General features: G+C 36.8%; 1 protein-coding gene across 1 annotated transcript in view; it reads right to left on the bottom strand.

Moving 5' to 3' along the window:
- Nucleotides 1-15,014, bottom strand: part of LOC107291015 (metabotropic glutamate receptor 4) — a 268,099-nt gene that overhangs the window by 73,577 nt on the left and 179,508 nt on the right. Inside the window, exons 4-5 of the mRNA XM_015819964.1 lie at nucleotides 12,745-12,899; nucleotides 5,896-6,036 (exon numbers count right to left, since the gene is read on the bottom strand). Coding sequence (XP_015675450.1) covers nucleotides 5,896-6,036; nucleotides 12,745-12,899 — 296 coding nt within the window. The remainder of the gene's footprint in view (nucleotides 1-5,895; nucleotides 6,037-12,744; nucleotides 12,900-15,014) is intronic.

Consider the following 15,014-nt stretch of genomic DNA (forward strand, 5'->3'; position numbering starts at 1 on the left):
TTGACTCCTGGTGACTTCCTGGAAAGTCCTTACAGTTTTCTTGGCAAGATTTTGAAACTGGATTGCCATTGCCTTCTTTCTTCTTTTTGAGAGAGTGTAACTACCCCAAGATCAGCCATCTGGCTTTGTATCTAAGGTAGGACTAAAACTTACAAAGTCCTGATTTCCAGCCTGTGGCCTTAACACTATACCAAACTGGCTCACTTCTAAACTATATAGCAAACAAATAAGTATAAAAATACCACTCACTACCTATTAGAATTTCATAGAAATGTTCTTCTTGTTTAGAATACAAATCAGAACTAAATTCTCTTTCAAGAATTGAAGTAAGTATTGGTAGACAAAATTGCAGGATAAATGTAGGCTATCTCTTCAGGTGCTGCAAAGGGTGAAAACCTACAAACACAGGCTGCAAGCATTGTGTAAGCTATAAGGTTCTGTATTATTTTTGGTGTGGGTGCTTCATCACTGGAGGTTTTTAAGAAGAGACTGGACAATCACTTGTCTGAAATGGTATAGGGTCTCCTGCTTGAGCAGCAGGCTGAACTAGAAGACTCCAAAGTTCCTTCCAGCTCTATTCTGATTGATTGATTGATTGATTGATTGATTGATTGATTGATTGATTGATTGATTGATTTCTAGATGACAACTCCCTAGAAAAATCTGAAGCAGTTCTACCTCATAAAGGGAACAGCAAGAAACTGGTATTTCAAAATGTAGAGCCAATTTGGCCTCTAAGTTAGACTTAGAACAAGTTAGATAAAGTGAATTATGTAGTGAATTATATTGCATTGAAAAGCTCTATGTCTCTTATTTCTGCAAGCATTGCAATCCATTTGAAGAAGAGCCAAATATATCACTGTATTAGCAAATTTTGTCATTTCAAAGTGAAACATTTCAATGTGAAGATCTACTTTCCCATTTCTATAGGTCCTTTGGAAACATCAAGAAATCATTCAAGGAGAAATTGAAAGATCATGACTGTATACGGTAACTACCTTAACCTCAGCTAAACAGTTGGAAACAGATGCTTGGAAATTATGAAACTCTGTACCTTGTTGCTTATGGAAAATGATATCCAAATGGGATTTTCATAGCAAGATACTTGTCAATAATAACTAAACTAATATTTTACTGCCAAATTGTCCTGTGTAAACTCACCCTAAAAGTCACAAGTCTTTCTATAATGACTGGGTGTTTTTTATCATTTGGCTGGAATATGTAAAACTGACGGTTAAGGAAACTAAAATGGAAAATTGAGTAGGAAGAAGGAGAATGGAGTATGGCTCACTGACTAGAACACTGAAAATTTTGCAGCTTTATTGAAGATCCTGCTTCTTTCAAAGAAATGACAAACTGAAGATTAAATTGATGAAAAAATTGTATCTGACAGTATCTGAATAGTTTGAGATACCACAGCAGATGTGAGGAAGTTACAGCTCTCTAGCTGTTGCAGACTTCAGTGATTGCACTTCAACAACATCCATCATCATTGACCATGTTGGGGCTGCTGAGTGTCTTAGTTTGGCAATATCTGCAGGACCAGCTCCTCTATCTCTGTTTTAAAGCATTAAAGGCTCAACATCCAGGGATCAACATTTGGTCCCTGCCTAGAGAACATAATTAAGTGCATAGCATGATGGCAAATGGGAGTTATTGTAAATCCAAACACATCATTTGGCCCATGACCATTTAGGGATCACAATGAGCCAGTTGGAATTGCAATAGATAACAAAGGTTGCATTGCCTCCCATATAACCTCCTAAAAGGGAGAGAAATTCATTTAACTGGCCATGCACAACCTATAATTTCACCACATCTCCACTGCCTGAAAGCCCAGACACCTTTATCTGTCTTCCCCCCTTGGGTGGCAGGCAGTAAATTTTTTCCATCTTTCAGTAAACATGTCACCTGCAACCATCACCTCAACCACATGGCTGTCAAAAAGATAGATTCCCTATACACTTTGATTATCCCTCCCAGTTAGCTCTAGCTGGAAAGATCCAAAAATATATATAACCACATAATGACAGCATGTCTGGGCCAGTGGTTAAGAAACACACACCCGATCTTCCTAGTTATTAACAAATAGGAAAGGGACAATAAAGTGGAAACATTTCTGTGGCTGGCATATATAGTTATAACATTTCAGCAATCCGGATTTTCTTTTCAGATCTGTATGAGTTCAGTGAATAGCCCTAGTATCAGCATCCTCTACTGAAATCAGACCACTTCACCTCACTCCCAGAAAGTAGCAGAGTCAATGACTATATAATTTAACATATTTCAGAACACCCTAGACTGATCCAAAGGTGCTTTCTTTCAAAAGGCAACTGGACTTTCTTGTTTTGCTAGAATATATTTCACTTCTCGTCCAAGAAGCTTCTTCAGTTCTGACTGAATGGTGGAGACTTAGTCAGAACTGAAGAAAGTTCTTTGGATGAGAAGCGAAATGTATTCAAGCAAAACAAGAAAGTCCAGTCGCCTTTTGAAAGAAAGCACCTTTGGATCAGTCTGTCAGCTTTGGGACAACCATGACCTGGATGACTGAGAAGCACAATAGACCCTAGACCAGAGGTCTGCAACCTTGACAACTTTAAGACTTGTGGACTTCAACTCCAAGAATTCCTCAGCCAGCTATGAAGTCCTCAAGTCTTAAAGTTGTCAAAGTTGCAGACCCCTGCCCTAGACTGAGGGTTGAGGGAAATTTAAAACGAGCAATTTGTGCTCGTTACTTCTGTCAGATGCACATGCAGCCAATACTCTTGAATTGGGAGAGATCCAGCAGCAGGTTCTTTGGCAAGTCACTCAAATCTGGAACTCCCCTGGCTTTAAATATTTAACACATCTGTGTAATTAGTGTACTTAATGTACTATATACACAAAACAGAAAATTACTACTCAAAACTCCCTAATTCTCCATAAATGTAGAAGCATGAATATTTCAATCAGTGATTCTGGGTCATGGGCAGGATGAAACCCAGTCAGCAATAGAAAAAGTCAGGGTTAGCTTTAATCCAAAGGTCTCCATAATACATGTACTGTAAAAGTGCAGAATCCTCCATCCCACAGCAAAAGAAAATTGATAAATATTCCTGGAAAGTCCACAACAGAAGAGTTATCCCATTTTTCTGTTATATACATGACTGGTTGTTGATTCTTACTGTATGTATCAAACTGAATCTTAAGTAGTACCAAAAGGTTTGGATATTATGTCTGGATAGGCAGAGGTATAATCAAATAAGGAACATAAATTGCATAAAGATCTGAGCTGCCACAGAATTCTGTGTTTTGGGGAAAGTACTGTAAAACACGCAGGAGAGAGATATAAGGATTGGAGTGGGCTTTATGAGGGCATCAGAGGACTAGATAAAATATTCTTCCCTTAATATCATATGTTGGTTTTGTTTATGATTGGCTTACAATGAAGGTGAAGTTGGGCATGAAAGGTCTCCTATCCTGTGTTCCACCCTGAACTTTCTTTATATTCTTACAAGATGTGCAGATTTGATATTCAAGCAGCTGCTCTGATATCTAACTCTATTCCTGGGTGGATCAAGAGAGGAGGTAATAGAAGCAATGGTCAAGATTAGTTTTACCTGTCCCTCTCGGTCTTTCTGTTTTGTCCTCTGATCTACTATGGCACTCATCAATTCCACAGAGGCTCAGTGTCTGGCAAGGAGGGTGAATAAATGTGACAACATAGAGATAAAGGAGCAGCCCCAGTCACTTTCTGTAATCCTGGCTTGAAGATTTATTATCATTTACATGGCAGCTGATTTCTCTGGGGTTTGTTTTTTCCCCCTCCTTCCTTTTAACAACAATTCTGCATTGTACTTCCCATGTGGCTAGATGTTTTTATGGAATGAAATATTGTAATTGTTGCTTGAGGCAAAAAGGATCCAGCACCAAGGTTTCAGTCACTTCACATCAGAGACAGACTTTCCGTCAGCTTTGGCAGCAGAGGGAGGATGAACAAATATATTCATTCACCCATGAGACATGTATCTCATGTCTCCTGTCAGGATTAACTCTACTCATGCACTTGGGGGGGCGGCTATTTTCTCATCCCCTTTTTATTTTCAGGAACTCTCTTCCATTCTAGTTCTTAAGCCAGGTTCAAACAATGGTGGCACAGCTTATAATGCATTCTTTCTCCCTCCTGAACCAGCCTGCTAGGAGAGAACTGATGAGAAAACAGTAGCCGAGAACAATGGAGTTGGGATTGCAATGTCATAATGAAAATTATAAGTAAATGAAGAAAGACCTTGTGTACTGTGAAGAGGAATGTTAATGGCAAACAATTAAAAGGAAACTAATGTGCAGGTAGGGATATGTGTAGAATAAAAGCAGACAAATAAGAATAGCAAAAGTTGCCCAAGGAAGCTAAAACTGGACCATGTGGCTCAGTTGACTTAATGTATGTTTATTCTTATTTCATAACTATAAATAGAGTAGGCAACTTGGCTGCTTCCTAGACTAAGCCCTCCCAGGTTGTGTCAAGTCTTCAACAGGCATATTTATTTGTGAGCAAACCCTTCTGCTCTTAAGCTCAGGGAATCATATCCTAAAATGTTGTTCTTAATCTACTGGCCCACTCCCAAATGAATCTATTGGTGCTCATGGGCTTTATTGATTGATTTAATTTATACAAATATATGCTTTGCTTGCCAGGTGCTCAGAAAATGTATAATTAAAAATGATAATTAAGAAGTTCTCATAAAAGCAATGAACACAGGGACAGAAACAAAACAAAACAGCTATAAAAATCTGAGGGCAGCATTAACATTAACACTGAGGAGCATTAAAATATCATACAGGGTTAATGATGTTTACTAGCGTCTAACAAAATAATTAAGGGGCAAATCTTACATCCTTCAAGAGCTGCCATCTCCCATTTAGTGTCTTCCAAATGTGTAGGGTCTCAATTTTCAAACAATTGCTTTTGGGGGGATTTTTAAAGTTCTGGTCCCAACAGATCTGAGAATATCAGGCAAAGGAAGACTGGTAGAAATGGAAGCGGAAACCCGCACAAAGGCCCATTTTCTGACAAGTCTCTTATTCTGCCTCTGTCCTTGATTCCACCGATACAAATTACTTTTTCCCGCCCTGTAAGATCCTGTACTAACTACTCCAAATTTGGCCTTTTCCCTCCTATTCAAAAAACAATCTTAGCAAGGATGCATTTAGTATTAGCAACTATTAGTGTTTCTTAGACACATTATTGTTATGATCCTTACTGTCATGCTGACTCAGAATGATAGTCTAACATTTTTATTGTGCTATATGGAAATTATGAAAAAGTAACACATTTGAAGGCCAACAAACTGACTAAGTTACCCTTCTTTATTGCTTGCACATGAGCCCAATACTGCATGAAACTAAGAATGGCAGAAATTAATGTATCTATTGAGATCAGATCAGAAAGGATTTTCCTGACTCATAAGTCAATCACTTCTCTATTATGCTTCACAAACAAGTATAGCATCATCACAGCCTACCTGCTTCATGCTATTACCAGAGCTTCTGACCTTAGCCAGAACCCTCCCATTCACTCTATTTTTACAAAATCCACACAATTAACTTGGCATTATGAAAAATCTGACAGTATGTTCTGACAGTCACCTCAGAGAATTCAACTCATATACCCAATGCATGCAAAGCAACTAGTATCTCTAAATGAAACAGCTAACCCCCAAGTGGGGACTGCCCATTACGTCTAACAAAGATCAAATTAATGGCCACATCTCCATTAAATAATGATGTTCTTTTAGGTTACAACACAAATGGCGCTGACAATCATCCACTCAGATTGTCCAATCCTCCCCATTCTCTGCCACACACAAATCAAAGATCCATGCCCCCAAATATACCCCCAAAGTTAGAATTTCTTACTTGTACACTTTTTGATAGCACTTCCTCTCTTGAGGGCATGGCGACTTAGCTTGCAGTGAAAGTTATCCTCCCAAAATTCAGCAAACCAAATGTTCCGGCGATTATTGTCCAGTGTCCTACTAGAGAAATAGCGATCAAAACCTAATGAGGGAAACAGATAATAAAATCATGAAACCAAAATAAATGGGGGCAGCTATATGAGGGTGGACAGCAAATATTAAAGGATAAAAGGGAATTTTTAGCTATTGAAATAACATTTTTTAAAATAATCATTATTAGAAGTCAGTTTTGAAATACTTTGAGGTTTAATGTTAGCATTTATTGGATATCAAAGAGCCTAAACCATTTCAAATGCATCTTCAACACAATTACCAATAGACCAATAACTAAATGTATTAACTTGCATCATAGGTTCAAACATGATAGTGGGGAAGCCAGCTATTTTTGTTGTTGTTGTTGTTGTTTTCTTTCAAAGGAGAACAAAGTCATATCAAATCAAAACCCCAACTCACTCAATTATAACATTTAGTGCTACTTTGCTAATTGAAAATAGTTTGGACAGTGGCATTTGTAGTAAGCATGATGATGTAAAATTGAGAACATGGATTTGAAGGCATCACGATGCAAATTCTGCCCTTATGTACCTGCATCAAATGTTGTGATGTACCTATGTACAATATTTGTGTGATTAAGTTATCAAAGCTTTTTAGGGACACTACTGCTGATGCCTCTCAATACTTTAGATTTCAACTCTCACAACTACTTACCATTGACTAATGTAGTTGGAACTCAAAGCAATTGAAATAAAAAATATTTGGAGGCACCTCTGTTTCAGCTGTATCACATGTATATATTTTCAGAAAATATTTTAAAAATCTGAAAAATCAGCACTGAAACAAATGGAATAAATAAAAACATTCACAAGTAGACATAGATTTCAGCTTGGAAATTCCCTGATATAAAAACAGATCAACCTCCAAAGAGGCAAAGTGTTAGAATTAAAGATTGTTGAAAGTAGCTTGGAGTTTTTGGCATGCTGCAGATTCATCCTATTGATGAATCATTGCCTCAGCTTTCATCAACCCATGCCAGACCATGTCTGGCTGGGAATTATGAACACTGTCGTCTGAAGCATATAGAAGACACTAAGTTGCCTTCTCTGTGATTAAAAGGGCAGCTGGTCAAAATCTGATTCAATTTTGCAATATATTTGACAAATTGATTTGAATCATCAAAGTATTGGGGTGATTTGTTGCTACAAAAGTCTCCTCATGCCTAGAAGTCCAACTAATGTCTGGATTAATTCAAAAGCAACTGATCTTCTATGGACCAGATCTATTTGACAATTCAATCTGAAGATTCAGTTAAAAGACTGAATTACCACTGAAGTGGAGCTTCACGTGATCCTCAATGATAAGTATATTTTTCATCTACTTATCTAGACAGCATCAAGAGTCTAGCAATGCCAGATGTAGCTCGCAGCCAAAGTTATATTTCTTGAAGGGTCATTCATTAGAAAGGAAAGAGCTGTTGAGTACTCTAAAGCCCATTCATTCAATTCATAAGGCTATGCCTTAGGGAAAGAGTCATAAAGCCACCATCCTTAGTATATGTACTTCAACCTCTCTCTGATAGTCATTTTACACTAAAGAAATTAATTCGTGTTTAGCATAATTAAAATTAAGCTTTTGCTATTGGCTCAGAGCAGCATAGCTTTGTGTAGTCATAGGCCCATATCCATTGCATTCACTAGTTTTCCTTTCAAAAATATATGTTTTCCAGGCTGCTGATTATTTTTTGTTTGATGGACTACTGATTTCAGACCATGCCATTTATTTGCACAGGAATATGAGGATGAAGGAAGTTTGATTTAAGTCCATATACTTGCTTTTTAAATTTATAGCAGTTTCAAAATGAGCACTGTTAAAATGCCCATTATTCTGGATTCTCCTCACTACCACTACCACCGTAAATAATTTTCCCTTCTTTAAAAAAAAGTTGTATAATCATGGGTTGAATATATTTATTGCATACATATTTCACTATTTCTTCAAAACTCTCAGTCTGACTGATATCTTAATATTTTACTGTCATAACAGCATGTGAGCTTTTATAAAAGATAAATGGCAAATCCTGGGGGCAGAGTAAAAAGAGAGATTAGCCTAGAATCCTTATGTAACCACAAATGAACTAAGTCTAGCCCCCTTTGACGCTATTGACTTTTATCTAACTCTGACAAGGTTATGACTGTTAGTTAAGAAGATTCCTGTGCATGGACTTTTAGCAATAAGTCAGCTTAATTAAACCTTCATATGTGGACCTGGCTTTATGGTTTAATACAGGTTTGTATTCGGGTTTTCTCCTATCTGATTTCAACATCTTAAGCACTACCCCGGATAAGAGTCTCCATTTTGGTCTTTAAAAACAAAGACATGATCACTTAAGAATTGAATGCAACTATTGAGGCTACCAGTTGGTGTACTGGCATCTCTGAAAGAGCAGAGAAACACTGCAACAGAGATTTTAGGCTGGAACGTAGATGCTGACCTGAAAAATCTTTTTGGATCAAAGACAGATGCTGAGATAACCCACTTGTACTCTGGGTGACGGCTCTTCTGCAGAACTGCAGAACTGCAGAAATGGAAGTTTTTGCATTCAGCCTGGGAGTTGAGCAGCCAGAAATCCTGGAACTCCACCTTCATTCATAACTGCAGTATAACTTATATGGACAATAAGCCTGCCATCCTCATTTCTTAACCACTTTGGGAAATAATTAATCTATAAATATAGAGAAATTTCCTTTGCAGCAAAGATAAGATTCCTTTTGGTTAATTAAACCTTCTTTTAGGATTATAAAAATCAAAAGAGGATTTAAGGATTTAAAGATTCGAGAACTTTTTGAGAAAAAACTTAACAAAGGGAAAAGTTAAGGTCTTCACATTTAACCTTAAATGTGAATGACTTGAAGGGACATTTTATCATGTTCAATGGACATATAAAAAAAGCCAGAAAATTTTGAATACAAATGCATATAATAATTCAGAAGATTTTAAAGACTAAAGTACTGGTGAAACCAGAGGCTTTCCTTTGGGACTAATGGAAAGTCTACTGGGGAAAAAAATGAAACTTTTGTTTCTAGGCTCAAAGGGGAAGTGTCAACCATGTTTAGGAAAGCTTTGATTTGATTTATCTTGTGTCAACTGTATTTTTCCCTGAATTGGGGAACCCTTCTTATAGCTAACTTTAGCTTGGACTATTGTAATACAGTCTACATGGAACTGTGCTAGAAAACCATTCCAAAATTACATCTGGACCAGAATATGGTGGGGAGTGCATCTCTGTTCACCTATGTGATACTTCTATTTTGTGAACTGCACTTGTTACCAGTTTGTTTCCAGATTCAATTCAAGATGCTGATGTAATCTATAATCTAGCTTTAGGGCCTAGATATTTACAGGACTACTTTCTCCAACAATTTCTCCCCATCCCATAAGACCGGGAAGAGTCAATTGCTCTGAGTCCATCAACAACAACAACAAAAATGTCTTTTTATGGGAACTCAGAGATGTATCTTCTCTGTCATTACTCTGGCCTCTGGGATAGCATTTTCTCCCTAGGTTTGTCTACCCCTATTCCTGCTGTTCTTTAGGAAACCTTTAACAACTGGAATCTTTCAGCAGGCCCTGTGTCAGGGTGATTTACCAATCAACTGGATTGTTGTGGGATTGTTTGATTTTCCCTGGCATGGCCCTTTATTATTTTTGTTCTTATTTTATTGTTATGATGTGTTTTAATCTTTCTGGTGTGCTGCCTTGAGTCATTAAATAATAAGGATGAGAAGGTCATTATTTTGCAAATAAAGTCTTAACAGCAGCCCACAAACTTGAAAGAAGAAAATGTTTATAATAATGTTTTGATTACTTTTCTTCTTACAAAAATCGCAAACAGCATATAGTATAGAGTTCTCCCAGGTTTATAGATTCTTCTTCTGACCTAAACTTGCTGAACTTCAGCCAAGAGTGTTATTATGTACCCTCAGACGAAACCATCCTGCAAGTGGGTCTGAAATCTGAAGTGAATTACTGATTTTATATTGGATAACAGAAGAGGAACTCACAAGGAACAAAGACTCATAGGATAACAGTAGGGGGCTAAAATTGGAAGACAGTTGAGGGCCCCACTTTAACAAGTTATTGATAATGATACTGATCTCCTCAAAGCAGAAAGGATAGCCTTTTCAATCTAGTAGGCATGTCTCAAATTTTGAGAGGATGCAATGAATGTTTTCTCTTGAAGGGAAGGAGGAATTACAAAACACCAATTTCCTTGATGAGGCTGCTTTCTTCTCCGTCGTCCAGAATCTCTCTGTACCTCCAATCTAGTTTTGTCTTTGGGGGATGCAGCTAAGCACACATTTAAATACAACCCTCAAGACAGAGCAACTTACCATTTTGCCTTGCTGATTAAAAGAGAATATATGGATATCCATTAGAACTATAATAGAGCTGATTTCTTGGTTTTGCAGCACGCTAAAGAAGCTCAGGTTAAGTTGGAAAGCTCAGGTTGAGTTCTCCTTACTTTACAATACTTATCAACTGGGTATGTCTCATCCTAAAACTGAAAACAAGTATGCTTAACAGTCTTCTTAGAGAGTACTTCAGAGCCCCTTGCTCTTAATGAAAATCTTTCTAAAATATCTTGACACCATCATCGTAAATGCATGGGAATAAATCTGATCGTACTTAGGGCAGGAATTCTCCAACTGTAGGTTTTGAGCAACTTAGAAAAAGGTCACAATATTTTTCTAAAATATTGCTTCAGGCAATTAAACTTGGTCTTTCAGTATTACTAAAGTTACAAATGGTTTTCTGCCTCCTTTCTTTTCTTAGATGAGGCACCACACGATCTATGAGTCACAAACAATCCAGTGGTCTCTATGTTATTATTTCTGATATAGAATGTGACTTTGAAATGAACTTTTATTATACTCCCATGTCTATTTATTTTACAAGATATTTATCTATTAAAGTCTGCCAAGATGTCAAAAAGTCAATGAAACTGTATAAGATGCTGTGAGTAAATTGTTTTGTATTTTATGAGTGTGGTTTTTAACATAGTTGAAATGAATAAAAGTCTGGTTTCTACATAGAGTTACAACTGACAGGTGACAAATTATTACTAGATATTTGTGATCCATGAAATCAGCCACCAATAATTGGGTTCTGCTTCTTTTGGAAATGCTTCCAGCTACTGTACTACTGTCCTTGGTAGCAATATAGTTTTGATATTTGGATTGACTGTAAAAGTATACATGGATATTTTATAGTAGGTTGTAAAGTAACAATGGATATTGTTATCCATTATCTTAAGTTTCTAGACATTCAAAATAAATAAAAAAATCTCGGTAGATGGTAAGAGAAATGTTTAAAATGATAGTCTACTGGTAGCAAACCAAAATCAAGAAAGTAGACAGACAAATGTATCTCTGATTTCATAATTGTTTCTCATACTGGACAAGAAGGATCTTAATTTGTTATTTGTAAGAAAACGCTGTTCACTCAAAGCACAAAGCAAAGCAGACTGGCTTCAGTTTTCAAAATAACCCCTAGAAATGAATCAAGGAAAAAGTAGTAAAGGTACATTCATTTCTTGTCCAACAGTAACACAAAAGAAATCGCTCAATTGAGTATTGTTGCCATTTTGCAAAGTTGAGAAATCCTAACCTAAGGTTACCACATCTGGCTATAAAGCTCTGAATGACCATTAGATAACAGCAAAGGATTAGCCTTTCCTCTTTCTTGCCATGGCATGGCTGTCTGGAGTTTTACAACCTGTATGTGGCAACTTTAGTATAGCCCCCATTTTATATCCTTTTGTCCATTTCAGCTGAGATATATCACTCTCAATGATCATAACAATTACTGAGCATTTCAGAAAGAATCTTCCAGATGGCACATTGTTATGATTATCTACGGCATGTATAAATGTTATCACAATTAAGCATCAGTGTGTGATCCCATAAACCAGAAATTTGCTCCATGTTATAAACCATATCTCTGTGGGAGGAAGTAAGTATACGGTAGACCACTATTTACTGGCATGAAAAGTAGGAAGCCTGTGGTCCTCCAGATGCTGCTGGACTGCAGATCATATCATTCTTCATTTGCCATAATGATCAGAGTTGAAATTTAACAACATCTGGAGAGCCACACATGCCTCTTCTTGAACTAGATCACCAGGTTTTCTCACTCCCAATTGTTTAACAGTCACGGCAACTAAAATGGAATATGGATGGTGGAATAAAGAGTGCTGGATGATGGGAGATAAGTTGGTTTTGCATTTTTTTTGTATAAAAATACTTTTAGTACTGATGGGCTAAGTATATACTCAGAAGCTTGCTACTCCTAAATGTGAGACTAACTCCTGAGCCACTGCTTTGGTCACACATGGCTGATGATACTGAAGTTTCAATATAAAGCAATATAGACTTCATAAATATGAAACTATCCACTCTCGCTGAGAACATCTACTGTCATTTTTCAGCAGACTGAAACACCCTTTCAGCCATCAGTCTGATCAAGCAAGACATACATCAGTTGTTGCTAAACAAACAGTTGCTTTGATATAAGTTTCAGCAGAGCAAAATTCAAGGAAAATCATGGACATTCAAGGAGTAAGGCCTTTAGTGTACCCCAAATCAAGATGAGCTTCTTTCCATAATCAGCAAAAAGGCATGGATGACATCTGAATGGACATTACAAGCTAAGAATAATGATAACATATTTCTATTTTTATACACTTACCCAATTCAAAGGACAAGTTAAAGCTCTTGAAAATTTCTAGGCTTACCTCTAACAGATGCCCTCTTGGGCAAGATGGTGACAGATCCTTCTGCAACCTCTTCCACATCCCTCACAGGGGCAATTTTGGAACCCCAGCTGTCAGAACCCATCCAGATGAAGTGCCCACTCTGATTGGCTCGCTTTGCTGCCATCAACACATTCCTGGAGAGACAAAAGCAAAAAACAGCTTATGTGATCATCAGAGGTTTTATATTTAAACTGATGCAGGCACTGTGTCAAATTGGTAAGACAGGAAGCACCCACATTGTATTCACTATATGAATTGCAAATAAAATTAACTTGGCATGTCCAGTCGTATCCAGAAGTAACCTATTCAATTACCAATTTTCACAGCACTAAGTGCTATTTGCTGTATATATTTCTCTGCACAACATTAGATAGAAATCCAAATTTGGATTCTCCTTCAAACAGCTTTTAACATTTTCAAAGCAAGCATAGCCCAATCAGACCATATTTTTACAGATTATATCTCACAAGTTGATTATCCATTGATCCTTTATTTTGCATGTCTTGAAAATATGGGGTGTGCTTTTAAAGAGTCAAAGAGTCTGAATCAGGTATACAGGAACTTTTCCCCCATACTATTCATGTGAAGAAGTAACATGGAGTTTGAGAGACAATGTATTTAGAAGCAATTTGAGGTTCTACAACTCTTTTTAGCCTCCATAATATACATCCTGTTTATAACTAAACTCTGGGAGGTATGGCATAAGGATTTAGGAGAATTTAGTCACAGGATTGAAGTAAAATGTAATTTCACTATTTTCACCTAGCATCTTTGTCCCAATATCACCTGAAATTATGGTATAATGTTCTCTAGGGGGAGACTGATTGCCTGTGCCATTCTGCATCACCAGATAATCCCATTTTTAATTTACTTTGCACAAATCTATTCCAATTTCTGAAATTTCTGCCAAGCCCAATAACTAGTAAACCCAACACGAGCTCTTGATTTCATTGCAATAGCCGGGAGAAATTTTATTTAGCTATTTAATAAAATTATCATACTGCCAACTACTGAAGTCTCTTGATAACTTATAGTAAAACCTTAAAACCTCTGCTAGAACAATAATGTAAATAAAATCAAAACCAAAAATAATGTAAACAAAACAAACAATTCAAACCATGTCATAGGGCTTTTTAAAAAAGTGAGTTAAATTCCACAACCCAACAAAGAGTTAATTCCAAAGAATTTGGGTGACTACAAAAAGGCATGATCCCTGGTTGCCTGCAGCAGCTTTAACTGAAGCTCCTCAGATGATCTCAAAAGGTAGGGAGGGGTAATCCAAGAGGTGTCTTATACCTTGAACCCAAGCCATAAATGGTTTTGAATATAATAATCAACACTTTGTGTTTCATCTGAAACAAAGTGATTGATTCTACAATGCTTTTAGCACAGGTGTAATGTGATCTTCCAAAGGACAACCTGGCAGCTGAATTCTGTGCCAACTCAAATTTCTGGACTAGACATAAAAGCAGTCCCATAATCATTTAAGCTTGGGTTACCAGAATATACATGACTGTTTTAAGATCATTTTCTTCCAGGAAAGAAAGGACTTGGCATATCACCTAAAACTGATGAAAACTATCTCTAGCTGTTGCCTCACTCAGGGAAATTGAAGACAGATGAAAATCGAGAAATAGTCCAAAACTGTATATTTGCTACTTTGTAAAAATGTAATTCCATTTGGAACAAGATCTACCCTGACTCTGGAATCAAGGACCCTCACAAAGAACATCTCCATCTTGTCTGATTCCAAATCCAATATATGAACTCCCCAAATTCAATCCATTACCAACTGCAGGCAGACATTCAAGAGAACCACTCTATTATCTGAAGATGTTTCAGAGAAATAGGTCTGATTGCATCTGGGTACTTACATCCTGTTCCAAACCTCCATATTTGGAGATATTCAGATATTAAAAAGCAGTGGAGAGGACCTAATATACCAGTGTGTAGTTTAAGCAGCAACTGTCTCCATATAATAATACCTCCCATTCTCAAAACAGTTCTCAAAACAGCAATTGGGATGGATATAATGGCTGATACTATTAAAATTATTATTATTATTATTATTATTATTATTATTATTATTTTAATTTGTATACCGCCCTTCTCCCATAGGACTCAGGGCGGTTCACAGCATATTAAAAACAAATAATATACCCAAAATACAAAAAATACACAATACAAAAATACAAAAGAATAAACCCTGATAAAAGCCGAATTAAAACCAAATATTCCCAGCTGTGTTT

This window comes from Protobothrops mucrosquamatus, unplaced genomic scaffold (genome assembly GCF_001527695.2).
Source record: "Protobothrops mucrosquamatus isolate PMUCROS unplaced genomic scaffold, P.Mucros_1.0 scaffold1031, whole genome shotgun sequence".
NCBI lineage: Eukaryota > Metazoa > Chordata > Lepidosauria > Squamata > Viperidae > Protobothrops > Protobothrops mucrosquamatus.